Raw genomic sequence first — 13,433 nt, forward strand, 5'->3', positions numbered from 1 at the left:
TTTGGGGTGGGGGTATGGCCATACCCCCACCCTCTTATTTTGAAAAACAAATCTTCCCTGGTCTCCGGTGGGCTTTCTGCCCCCCTTGGGGGCAGATGGGCCTTCCAAAAATAGGCCGATGGGGCAGATATGGCCAACAGTAATGTTCCTCCATGAGGAGCGACCCTTGCCCACACATACACACACCAATCCCTGGTGCCTAAGTGGTTTCTTCCCCTCCCCCCGAAATAGGCCGTTCTTCCCCCAAGGGGAGCAGAAATGGCCTAAAATAAATTTGCCCCCCAAGGGGAGCAACCATTGCCTAGGGGGTCACTCCCCTTGCGTGAAATTGATGCAAAAAAATAAAAATCCCTGGTGTCTACTGGTTTCTGCCCCCCTGGGGGCCAGATTGGCCTTATAAAAATAGGCCGATCTGCTCCCAAGGGAGGCAGAATTGGCCTAGACAATTTGCCCTGCAGGGGAGCGACCCTTGCCTAAGGGGTCGTTCCCCACATATAAAAAAATCAAATAAACAAAAAAAAAATAACTGGTGTCTAGGGTTTTCTGCCTCCCCTCGGGGCAGAAATGGCCTAAAACAAATTTGCCCCCCAGGGGAGCAACCCTTGCCTAAGGGGTCGCTCCCCTCATGTGAAACTGACAAAACAAATCCCTGGTGTCTAGTGGTTTCTACCCCCCTTGGGGGCAGATTGGCCTAAACGGCCTAAATACAATTTGCCCCCCCCCAGGAGAGCAACCCTTGCCTAAGGGGTCGCTCCCCATACATTAAAAAATAAAGTAAACATTACAAAAAAATATCCCTGGTGTCTAGGGGTTTCTGCCCCAACTGGGGGCATATCGGCCTAGTTATAATAGGCCGATATGCCCCCTGGGGGGCAGAAAATGCCTAAAAATATTTTTCCTCCCAGGGGAGCAGCCCTTGCGCAAGGGCCGCTCCCCTCATTCAATAATAAAAAATTAAAAAAACTCCCTGGTGTGGCTAGTGGCCATTTCTGCTGCCCGATCGCATCACCATCGGGCAGCAGAAATGCAGAGAGAGACATAAAAGGAAAGGAAAGGCCTTTCCTTTTATGTCTCTCTCAGCCTCTCCACTTGATCGGAGGAGAAATTCTTTTGCATTTCTCCTCCTATCCGCGCAGGAAGCTCAGCTTCCAGTGCGGAGGAGTAGGCCTCTGATGAGGTCAGCGCACGATCATGCGCTGATGTCATCAGACGCCACGGGCGGGGATGGAAGGGGAAGTGCTGATAAGTGTGTCTGAAATACGTCGTAGGGGTTTTGTGTTTAGGGGGACACCTAGTAATGTATGTGATTATGGCTACATTGTATGGCCTGGCAATCCACTCATGTAGGTCACTAAAAATGAATACATTATCCCAGCGTCAGTATTTACATAATGTCCATAATATTTACAATTTATGTGGTTTTGTCAGATGAACTATTCACTTACACTGCTTGGTAGTGCCTAATGTTTAGCATTATGAAGTTTGTATTATCAGGATACTGAGCCCTACTACAGTAATTACATTCTGTGCACCATCTGTATGATTTGTCATTTTCGACCTATGATATATACAATAGAGAAGTAGATATTTTTATATTCGTACAAGTGGAGTTTCCTTTGTGGTGGATTCATTGTGTCTCTGGCATTAGTATGTTGTGCAAACACTTTACACATTGCCTCTGGGGATATGCCTGTCTTCTCTGTGCCAAACTACCAGGCAGTGGTGTTTAACTTTCTTGCCCTTACTAGAGTGGTGAGCTCTGGCTCGCTTAGGTGCATACCCTAGCCAATCAAACCCCCCATTTTTAACAATTATTAAAAACAGGTTTTAACAACAGAGGCATTCAAACATGCGGAGAAGCAATAATAGTGAGTCTCAACCCAGGGACCCTCAGCTAAACTGATCAATGGTGAAATTTTTGACAATGGCTCCCATCTGATATATTCTAAAGCAATTTCACCAGCACAAGTCAAAAGCACTGTCAGGTAAAGGATTGTGATACCTGCAGCTTAGACGACCTGATAGGCTTGTAATCTCACAAACCAAACCTATATTTAACCTGGCTCTACCCTTAGCCTGTCTGTGTTGTTCGCAGCTACACTAAAACAGGTTTCTGTTTGTTTTAGAGTCATTATCTTTTAAGTTTCATTCCATTAAGGAAGACAGAACTTTCATGTTTACAATGCACAGTCACCCTTTCTCATTAAAAATTATTGTTATCTTTTAAAAAATGAAGCTGAAAAAATTGTAACATTGTTATATTTTTAATTAACTGAAATAATAAAAATATCGATTGATTGATTGGTTTGGATCATGTGGCAAGGGAAAAGAAGTAATTCCAAGCTTATCCCAAACTATCAATGTATTTTACATAGTGATGCTTAGGAATGCATTAGTCGGTTTAGCAGCTCTACACTTCCACCAGATACCCCACCCATAGAAACCTGTGCCTGATTGCTCTATACAAATTAACCCAGTGTTTGATCTTACTTTGGACTGCTGCTCTGAAGGACTGCTGCCCTGCTGTTCTGACCTACTCCCTGCTGTTCTCTTTCTTGGGGGAGAAGGACTGGGCCTGCATCTCTTGAACCCAGAAACCCATAGTGACTCCAAGGACTAGTTGGCTAGCCTCCTAATTTGAAGCTTCAAGGACTCAAAAGGCTTCCAACAATCCTGCACCTAGACTCTGCTATCTGTGTCTATGTTGCCAAGTGGTGCTTTCCTATTGTCCTAAACCCTTGCAAGTGAGGTGAAGATGCTTGGTAGCCTCTGTGGATCCACTGGAACCAACACATCTCCTCTGCAGCTCAGTGCAACACCAAGCAGACCTGACGCATCGCTGCTGCTGTGTGGAACGGTACCGCCACAAAGACCCCTATTGCATCTCCGCCTTTCACCTCATCGGAAACTGCTGCTGCATGATGCATACTCATTGGAAGACTTTGAACTGCAAGCCCCTATTGACGAGATCCTCAACGATAATGCAGGACCTCACACTGCAGCCCCCCACATCTTGGAAGCAACGCTTCACTTCGGCCGCACAATGCATCTTCTGGAATGGCCCTCGCAACACTCCACAAACCAGGATTTAAGGTACTCTGTTCATCGGGCCTAATTGGATTCCTGTAACTAGCCCATGCTCTATTGTGGTCAGCCTGAACTTGTGACTTTGTCCTGGTCCGGTGAGACCTGTTGTTAACAGTTGCTGCTTTGTGTGTTTGGCACTATTTTCTCTACAATCATTTAAATTGCATATCTCCAGTTATACTAACTGGATTTTTGTCATTTTTATCTCATTTTATTTATTAATAATTACTCTATTTTCTAACGTGGTGTGGAATACTTTTGTGTGGAGTTTTCACTTTATTACAGATTGAAGTGTTGATCAAATACTCATTGCCTTCAAGTTAAGCCTGACTACTCTGTGCCAGGTTACCAGGGACTTATGCAAAGGTTGATTTAGGGTTGTTTTTTGCCTCATCCCAACAAGGATTGTGGTTTCTGTTTGACCAGAGCTCACACTCCAGTCAACCAACAACCCACTTTCATACAACTGTCATTTCATGAAACTTTTTTCTATTTTGTTTATATTTTATAAGAAAATTCCTAAAGAGGGCACTTGTTCCTGTAATACAAACAATCAAAACTGTTGATTTCGGATTCAAGATCCATGCAACATAAATAAAACGTTAAAACAACACGTTTGTCACAATCATATAAATTCATTAATAGTTCTTAGAAGGGAAATCATGTAACAATCCTCCTTGATTTTATCTAAAATAGAAACAAAGGGCCATATTTCCAAGCCTCTAGTGCCACCGGAGGGTTAGCATGGTGCAACAAGAAGAAATGTTTGTATTTCTCCTCGTTTTTGCTTTTTCTATGTGTGCTGCATTCTGCAGCACACATAGAAAGAGCAAAAGGCCATTAATGATTGTATATGTGCAGGAATGTGTTCCTTCCTGCACATAAACAATCATCAACCAATGATAATATGCTACTTTCTGCAGCGAACATACAAGTAACAAATCACCATTCCCTGTAACACAGGCACCCTTACACTGTGGTGCAAGGGTGCCTGAATTTGCGCTAGGCAGCTAAATTTAGCACCAGGGCTAGGGGAAACACAGGAATGTGTTACATTTTTGCAAATTTGGTGCATTTCTGCATTTATGAAGTGACACAGCACTGCTCTGCCAATTTTGGCACAGCGCTGCACCATTTACTTGTAAATATGCCCCAATGTGCCTTGGTACATTGTGCAAACCATCAGTTATTCTAACTCCTTGTGCAGAATGAAAAACATATTCAGTTCCATACAAAATAAAGCATCTAAAACTAACATGTGCAATTTTAAATATTATATTAGTTAAAAGCTAAAACCCACAGCAAAATCAGGAGTTATTAGGAAAATTGCTAGCATCCTATAATACAAAAATCATATTTCCTTTACTTACAAGGATCTTACTCTCTGTGTACCAGGAACAATGTTCTTCATTTCCAGGCTGGATCCATGAAGGTGTTTGTTAATGAAGTAGGTCTTCTGATGCTGTCATGCTGGTGCTCAGTGAATGCTGAGACACTGAGAAAGGAATTCCAGTAGTGGATCCAGCTGCATCTGTACATCAGACATCCAGTGGTTCCCCCGTTCTTAAGTGAGTTAGGGAGTCCACAAACTTAGCGTGATTGAAAAGCTTGCTGATTTACAGCAATGGTCCCATTCTGCTTCGAAACGACCAGCTTAGTTCATTAATAGTTTATGGTTTAATAATAGAACATAACACAAGACAGCACTCAGAAAAACATATAACAAGGACAAGCAAAGTTAAGGGTGATGAATCTAGAATCAGCAATAGAGAGCTAGATATCTCCTTCTGCCAACGTCTTGTACCTACCGGCGAATGTTTAATCAGTTAGGGAAGCTGGGCATTCTGGGATTAGTGCTTAGTGCTGTCCTTGACAATGGGATATCTGAAGACATTCAGAGGTTGTTGATCTGGGACACAGAGTTTTTAGTGGCAAGGATTTACCAGGATTTGCCTTAGCAACACTCACTGAAGACCTCTCTCTAGCACAACAGTTTCTTCATCACAGAAGCACACTTTTTGCCCTTGCATGTTCTTTCCATATCAAAAATATGTTCCTGCAGCTCAAATTAAAACAGTGTTAATATAAGACACTTTATAAAGGTGAATAATGTGGGTCTTCAACAATCTTACATCTACTCCATACCTCTAAATACCCTATGATATAGTTGCTAGTTAAATTGAGCTGATACAATATTATTCTAATGCAATACAATGCATGCATTTTAAAGGGTTTATACCAACTGTGGCATAAGATCCACTAAAAAACTGTTGTATAATGTGTAATCTCTGATTCTCTTCAGATTCCATTGACTGCATAAAGTGCCCAGAGGACCACTGGTCAAACATCAAAAGAGACAGATGCATGCCAAAGGAAATTGACTACCTGCCCTACGAGGATCCACTTGGTTTCATATTAGCTCTGATTGCCATCTTCCTCTTCTTTAATGCTTCTTGCACCTTGGGTATTTTCATAAAATATCGGCAGACCCCACTAGTGCGAGCCAACAACCTACAGCTCAGTTACATTCTTCTTGTTTCCCTCATGATGTGCTTTCTCTGTTCCTTGATTTTCATTGGGCGACCCAAGAGAGTGACATGCATGCTCCGTCAGGTGATCTTTGGCATATCCTTCTCATTTTGTGTTTCATGTGTGATGGCTAAAACTATCACAGTACTCCTTGCCTTCAAAGCCACTAGGCCCAACAGCAGCTTACGACAGTGGGTTGGTTCCAGAACTTCCTACATTATTGTGCTGTCTTGCTCCTTTATAGAATTCGTCATTGGAATGATCTGGCTAGGGACATCACCGCCATTCCCAGAACTTAACAATAGTGCCAGCAATTGGAAAATTATAGCTGAATGTAATGAGGGTTCCATCTTGATGTTCTATTGCATTTTGGCCTTCATGGGACTTTTGGCATGTGTAACTTTTGTGATTGCATTTTTGGCTCGGAATTTGCCAGATAGTTTTAATGAAGCCAAGTTCATCACATTCAGCATGCTGGTGTTTGTCAGTGTGTGGCTTTCTTTTATTCCAGCTTATCTCAGCACAAAAGGAAAATACCTAGTAGCTGTAGAGATTTTTGCAATTTTGTCCTCTGGTGCTGGCCTTCTTTACTGCATATTTGCTCCTAAGATTTACATAATCTTTCTGAGACCAGAGTTGAATACAAGAGAATATTTAGTTAAAAAAAATGTACACCATAACTAGAAATACAAAATGAATGAAGAATTATAAATTGCAAATCAAATTCTGATAACTAAATAGAAAAACTTGAATGCATGAAACTTGATGCTTCTCTCCTAATCTTGTTGCTTGACTTGGTTTAATGCTTGGACATTTTATTTTGTTATATCTAACACTGTCCTAGAGTTTCTATAAGTTCACCTAAAATTAATGTTGATTGTTTTAACATTATTTCTCAATCACCAGTAAGTTTTTATATGCCCATTGGTTCTTTAACATTTATTTGAAAGGTTATTAATTCATCACAATATCATCTTCTCCAATGTCTTTGATTTGATGTTGACACAAATGTTATTTTATCACCTCAATCTTCAGATAAACATAAAAACGTAATCCATTGTTTTTAGATGGCTGAGTAGGCACCATTAAAAAAATAAAGCTTACTTTTGCACAATCCTCTTCAGACTCTGTATAGGTGAATAACATTGCTCAGACAATTTAAATAGCAATGAAAACTTAGGGTCTGATTTATTTTCTGGCAGACGGAGTATACTTTCTTGGACTGATGGAAGACTTTACCGCCGCCAGGCCAAGACTTCTCCGCCAATCAGATTTATAAATGACCACCTACCTGGCAGTTATTTAGAAAGGCATTGGCAGTAACCATCATCAGGGCGGTTCCAGTCAGTGCATTATATTGTTAGCTTTGGGGCTGCGTCGGAAGAATGCAGGCCTGTAGCAAACGTTTTTCTTTTCTTCTTTAAAAATGTAATATCCTGAAACAGGAATTTTGTTTTTTAAAAGAAAAAAAGTAATACTTCCCTGGCAATGGAAGAAGACTCCCATGGTGGGGGAACATTATAAGGCTTTTATTGTTCCTCATGACCAAGTTTTACCTAGCGGTAAGAAACAGTAAAACATGACTACGTGCTCTCCATCTAAATTGGTGGGAGGAAATGTGGCCATTTTTCCAAAGGCCTTGACTCCCTCAGGCCAACAGAGGTGATTAATCACGGCAGAGAGAGTAGTCTCTGCCATGTTTAAACCTAAGGTTTGTCCGCATGCAAATGCGGCTGGCAGGCCACTGTATTGGCTGGGAGGGATCTGTTGTCGTTGGTGATGGTGAATGCTCTCCTCAAATATATAAATCAGGCCCTTAGCTTTTTTAAAGCCATTGAAAGGGAGCAGTCAAAAATAAACTGCGAAGACACTATCAAATATATGTTTTGGATGCATGCCTGAGGCAAGATACGAGGTGTACATTTTATCTGATAATGGAAGACCACTTTTAATTGCATGGATTTCCATGCTTGTTCATACCTATTCATACTTGTTTTGATCATAGATGATAAATTCAGTAGATGGCAGATTGACACATCAGATATTCATGTCTTGAGTGTCTTCATTACATAAGTTGTCCGACTTACAAATTATCTATCTGTAAAAATGTTTAAATATTACTTTATGTTCATGAAAAGGTTGTGTAGCATGGTAAACGTTCAGTTAACCATTATTTGAAACCAATTAGATTACCAGCATTTAGACCAATAGTCTCCTTTTGCTGGATATTCCCATGTTGTGCAATCAGAGACAAATCTCTGACTGACCTCTCAAGCCAGAGGTCCCAAAGGACAGGCCAATGTTGCAGAGTTTTGCAAGTGTTCTGTACCAATAAGTTACATTGCCTGGGTTTTTCGGGTGTTCTGTACCAACAAGTAATAAGTTACATTCTCAAGTTTAGGACAAACATATCAAATCCTTGTTAATAGGATTTGAGTGGACCACTGTGTAGTTGAGTATTGTAAGAAGTAGGAATATTACTTGACGGCTAGTAGTACCCGCCTCAAGTAGTCACCACAGCCCCTGTCAGAGTTAACCACTAAAATCACTAAATAAACCAATCCACAAAAGGAGTACTCTTCGACAGCCACCAGAGGACCTCTGCTGAGGCACTTAGACAATGACAGGGTGGCACACGAAGCCCAAAAGGAAGGTGCAGTTGAGATCCAGTTGCCACTGGTCAGCGGGACACTTACAGGAAAAGCCAAGGGTGGTCTTCCCCTAAACTTTTTGCCCGCTTGCCTCAGTGTTTTTCTGGTTTAGGTCTTTTGGTCTTAGGACTCTGTGCGCTTTACCAGTACTGACTAGTGCTTAAGTGCTTTTGCTCACTCCCCTAAACATGGCTTGATTGGCCAACACCTGATTGACATATTTAATTTACTTGTAAGTCCCTTGTAGAGTGGTATACCATATACCCAGGGCCTGTAAATTAAAGGTCACCAGTGGGCCTGCAGTAATTATTGTGCCCCCCACTTAAATATAATTTCCAACATGACCCAGGCCTGCCACTGCAGCCTAGAGGCAGTGTCCAACTGTCATGTCAACTTGGCAATTAAAACACCTTACCAAACCTTAAACTACCCTTTTATTACATGTGTCACCCCTAAGGTTGGCCCTAGGTAGCCATAGGACATGATGCTGTGTAATTAAAAGGTAGGTCATGTAATTTTAGGTTTTATATGTCCTAGTAGTTAAAAACTACCAAATTTGCTTTTCACTAGTGTGAGGCCTACCCACCCCTTAGCATTCCTTATTCCATTTAAAAAGCTGTAATTCCTAAAGGAGAGGGGGAAGATATAACATGTTTGGTGTCTATGAACTTTTAATGATAAACCCTCTTTAATGGTAAAGTTGAATTTATCATTTCAAGTTTGAAAATGCCACTTTTAGAAAGTTGCCATTTTCCTGCCCTTAGTCCTTTGTGCCTGCAGCCTGCCTTAGGTCACATGACTGGTTGTAACTGACAGTTGAGATTTTGAGAATTCACCTCAGACATTCACACAATAATTGGGATTAGCAGAAACTGAATGGCCTTTTCACTGGTAGGATGGGTGTTTGGCAGAGCTGAGCACAGCCACATTTGTGCCTGAATAGGCTGTTCTCTGCCATCACACAATAGGCTTAACAACCCTGCATTGCCAGTACACCCAGCTAGGATACAGGGGAGGCAGGGAAGTCTTGGAACTTGAAAGGACCTTTCTGGAAACATCTCCCACCTTCTAGGAGTCGGGCACCAGGGTATAAAAATAGGGCTCTCAGACCCACCCTTCATTTCACTACTGGACTTCCGGAAGAACTCCCAGGACTGGCTGGTTCTGTGGCTTGCTGTACGTGTAAGGATTGCTTTGCTGCCTGGAATCTTTAACCTGCAGCTGGACCCAACCTGAGTGAGTCCTGAACCCCCAAGAGGACTCCATCTGCTCCTGGACCTCTGGGTGTGGTGCTAAAAAGGTGCCCAGGTGGACAATTTCCAAAATTGAGAACTTGCCAAAACATAGGCAAAAAGTGCTTTGAGAACCAAGAGGAGACCAGGACCAACCTGCTCGCCTATCCACCCAAGGTGCATCACCAGTCGGATTGACTGTGGCTTCTCCCACTACATTCTTCTCCGCCTCAGCAAATCCATTTGAGCGATCCTTTGCCAAAGAGGTATCCAACCTCTTGGAACTGTCTTAAGCTACAGACTTCTGCTTCGCCCTGCTGGAGGTTTTTGACTTCCATCTCAATGACTAAGTCCCCAGGTGACAACTGCTCAACGGCTATCCAAAAAGTAATCTTGGATACTCCTGCAGCCTTGCCCCGCAGAACTTCTACCTTCTCAAAGACTTTTTCTTCTAAAAAAATGGCCAAGTCCGAAGGTAAGCATTGACCGAACCCAATCTACATTGTGTATCTGAACCATGCTCCATCGCAGCCAGCCTTAGCTTTTCACTTTGAATCGGTATAGCATGACCAAATGTCACTGGTTGGTGCTTTTTGCTTTCAAGCACTATTTTGAACCATAAACTACAAAAATGCATAACTACAGTTCAACTAATTGGAGATTTATGGTTTGGTGTAAAAAAAAAATCTTAAAATGCCCCCAGTCAACCAATAACCCAATGTCTCACAGGAGGTCAGCCTTATGACCCTTTGAGTTCACGACTATATCCTAGGTACAAGAGAGAGAGCAGGTCCAGTCCTCCAGTGCTCTCCTCAGGTATCAGACAACAGGTTCAGTTCCCTCTTGATCTTCTTTAGTTCCAAGAGCATTTTGAAGTGGTTTCCTGGGGATGCCATATTTATGCCAGACACAGGGCTGTGGGTGGGAATGACCCCTGGAGATGCTCCCAACCAATGGTGCAATGCTCCCATGGCTAACCCTACCTTCTTTGGGTATTTTCAAGATGGCCAAAGCCCTCAGTCATACTAATCTACTGATCTGGGGACTGGGTCAGTGTGGTGTGTGTGGGGAGTAGACTATGGCAATCCTGATGTTCTCCTATACTGAACACTAAAATCTAGTTTTAGGCAGTCCGTGTACACACATTAAGCTCAGAGAGTTGAGCTTTCAGTTATGAGATAGAGGATGCACACATGGGCCCATATTTAAGAGACACTTGTGCCACTGATGGGCCACTTTTTGTGATGCAATTGCAGCACACACCATGAAATCATATTTTTGAGGGTGCGAAAAAGTTTGTGTGGCTTTGAATGACCTCATAAATATAGTTTAAGTCAAGGCAAGGCAAATCACTTTGTTGCCTTACTCTGCATTAGGGAGGTGTTCCATAGGTGTTGAGGTAGGTGTTCCCATGCAACACCTATGGAATTTGATGCATTTCCAGATTTACAAGACCTTGTAAACCTGGGGATGAGCAAAAACCTTACCTCTTCCCAGGGGAGGCACAATGAGGAGAGCTATCTTTATTTCTATTTGTTTCTTCCTCTTTCTGCATTCTTCTGCAGCACACATAGAAAGAGGAAATTGCCTCCCAGGATTGTTTTTGTGCAGGAAGGTGCCCCTTCCTTTTTCCCAGTCCCTGCTTGACAAATGACCCTGGAACTTCCCAAGTACAACAAGATTCTGGGCAAACTTGTTTTTAGAAAATTTTGTGAAGATTCGTCAAACGGCGCCAACAATATAAGTATAGGCATGTCAAAAAACAATTTTTCAATGGGAAAATGGTCCTAACTATAACTATCTACTGGTGACTGCCAGTATGTAATATATATAACCTAGAGGCAGTCACCACTAGGTAGTTATAGTTAGGACCATGTTTCTATGGAAAAAGTGTTCTCTGACTTGTCTATAACTTTGGCATCGTTTGAAGAATCTTCACGAAATGTTAAAAAAAGGTGCCCTTGTGATTGTTGTTCCACACAGAAAGTTTCAGAGTAATCCATCAAGTGGGGGCTGGGAAAAAGTGGGGGTGTCAAAAAAAGTTGCATCCCTAATGTTAATTCCCATAGGACCTTTAGACACGACTAAAGTCTGAACTGCTGGAATTACACCAAATTTGGCAGAAAGCTAGGTTTCTGTACATAGATTATGCTTTCCCTTATTTGGTGTCCAATAGGTTAGGAGATATTAAAGATATTAAAGGGAAAACAAATTTGTAAATCTGTGATCTTGAAGACTTCGCAAACAATGACAAGCTTGTACTGGGAAATGCACAGTTCTGATTGGCTGCCAACATTTCCAACCAGGAAGTGTTGGCCATCTTGGAACACCACTTAAGGCGAGTCCTAGATATAAAAAAGTGTAAACAAAAGACAAGGGGCCAGGGTAGACACACATCTGACCCGTTAGCTGGTGTGCTGAGCTCCCAAAGTGACCCTGCAGAGAAAAAAAGCATTGTGTAAATATTTTTACTGCGAAATCGGTACGGCGTTACTAATTTGCGGTAACACTTAACAAAAAAACAAGTGCAGGCTTCTGCACTTGTTTTTTAATAACCCCTGAGGGGGCAGGTCCCGAGTTTTTTTTTTTTTTTTTTTTTTTTTTAATAAGGAGACCTCCTGGCCCCCGCACTTCCCTAGGCATTTTCTAAATTTCATTCAGGGGGACCACCTCCTCCCCGGGGCAAATAATTTTTTTATGTGGGGGAGGCCCAACACCCTCCACCACCTCCCTGGGACATTTATATAATAAGGTACGGAGGCCGTGAGGCTTCTATGCAGCTCCGGGGACCACCACCTCCCTGCGGCAACCCTGGGGCAACGACTTTAAAGCTACTAAGGTCTTCTCTAAATAAATACCTCTTCTTCCCATTCAATGTAATAATTTGCACATTGTTTCTGAAAGTTGTGTTAGTACTACATCTGTAATCTAATGTGCAAGCTACTCCTTTAGAAAAATGACTAAAGGATTGAGAACTCCCACTCCTCCATCCTCACTACTCGCTTAAACCATACTGCTCTGAAACTATATTCTGCTCCATGATAAATGCAACCAATGTAGAGCAATACGAACCACGGATGGGATAATTACATTGGATTTAACCAAGGAGGTAGGCTGTACCACGCATGGTGGATTTTGTTGTTGGGTTCTCAAACTGATAATGGGTTTACCAACACACTAGTTACCAGGGTCTGTGATGCATGGCATATTTTTAATAAACCTATTTCTAATTCCTTGAATAGGAATCCATACCATCCTCTGTATTTATTTAAATGACACTATGAATACTTAAGGGACATGCTTTTCAGCACCTTAATTGGATATAACTTTGTCAATTGCTTTATGAGGGACTGAGTCATTTAGCATGTGTACTGGGAGGAAGACGTCTGTTACGAAGGTCTGAGGACAGGGTAGATTAAGTAAGATATGTTTGGAGTAGGGTTGGAAATGATCCCTTCCGCAGGGGCACCCCCAAACCTCTACTTTTTGCTGTATCTTTTTGTTGGACGTAGGACTCAGAGCACTTTGGAACTACTGAAGAGTGCTTAAGTGTATATACTTCTCCCCTAAACATGGTAACATTGGTGTATCCACAACTGGTATATTTAATTACTTTTAAGTCCCTTGTAAAGTGGTGTGCCATGTTCCCGGGCATGTAAATTAAATGCTAATAATGGGCCTGCAGCACTGATTGTGCCACCCACGTGAGTAGCCTTTCAAACCAGTCTCAGGCCTTTGATTGCAGAGCCTATGTGTGCAGTTTTACTGCCTCTGAGTTGGCATTTAAAACTTTTTGTCAAGACTTAGACTCTCATTTTATTTCATGTAAGTCAGCCCAAAGGTAGGCCCTAGGTATCCCATAGGGCAGGGTGCCATATAAGTAAAGGCAAGACATGTACCTTCAAGTTTGACATGTCCTGGTAGTGAAAAACTC

At 42.1% G+C, this 13,433-nt stretch overlaps 1 protein-coding gene across 1 annotated transcript in view; it reads left to right on the top strand.

Moving 5' to 3' along the window:
* The window catches only part of LOC138262359 (extracellular calcium-sensing receptor-like), a 115,493-nt gene extending 109,193 nt beyond the window's left edge, over window positions 1–6,300 (top strand). The window contains exon 6 of the mRNA XM_069212258.1: window positions 5,390–6,300. Coding sequence (XP_069068359.1) covers window positions 5,390–6,300 — 911 coding nt within the window. The remainder of the gene's footprint in view (window positions 1–5,389) is intronic.
* Window positions 6,301–13,433: the final 7,133 nt, after the last annotated feature.

The sequence above is a fragment of the Pleurodeles waltl genome, chromosome 10 (assembly GCF_031143425.1).
Source record: "Pleurodeles waltl isolate 20211129_DDA chromosome 10, aPleWal1.hap1.20221129, whole genome shotgun sequence".
Classification (NCBI taxonomy): domain Eukaryota; kingdom Metazoa; phylum Chordata; class Amphibia; order Caudata; family Salamandridae; genus Pleurodeles; species Pleurodeles waltl.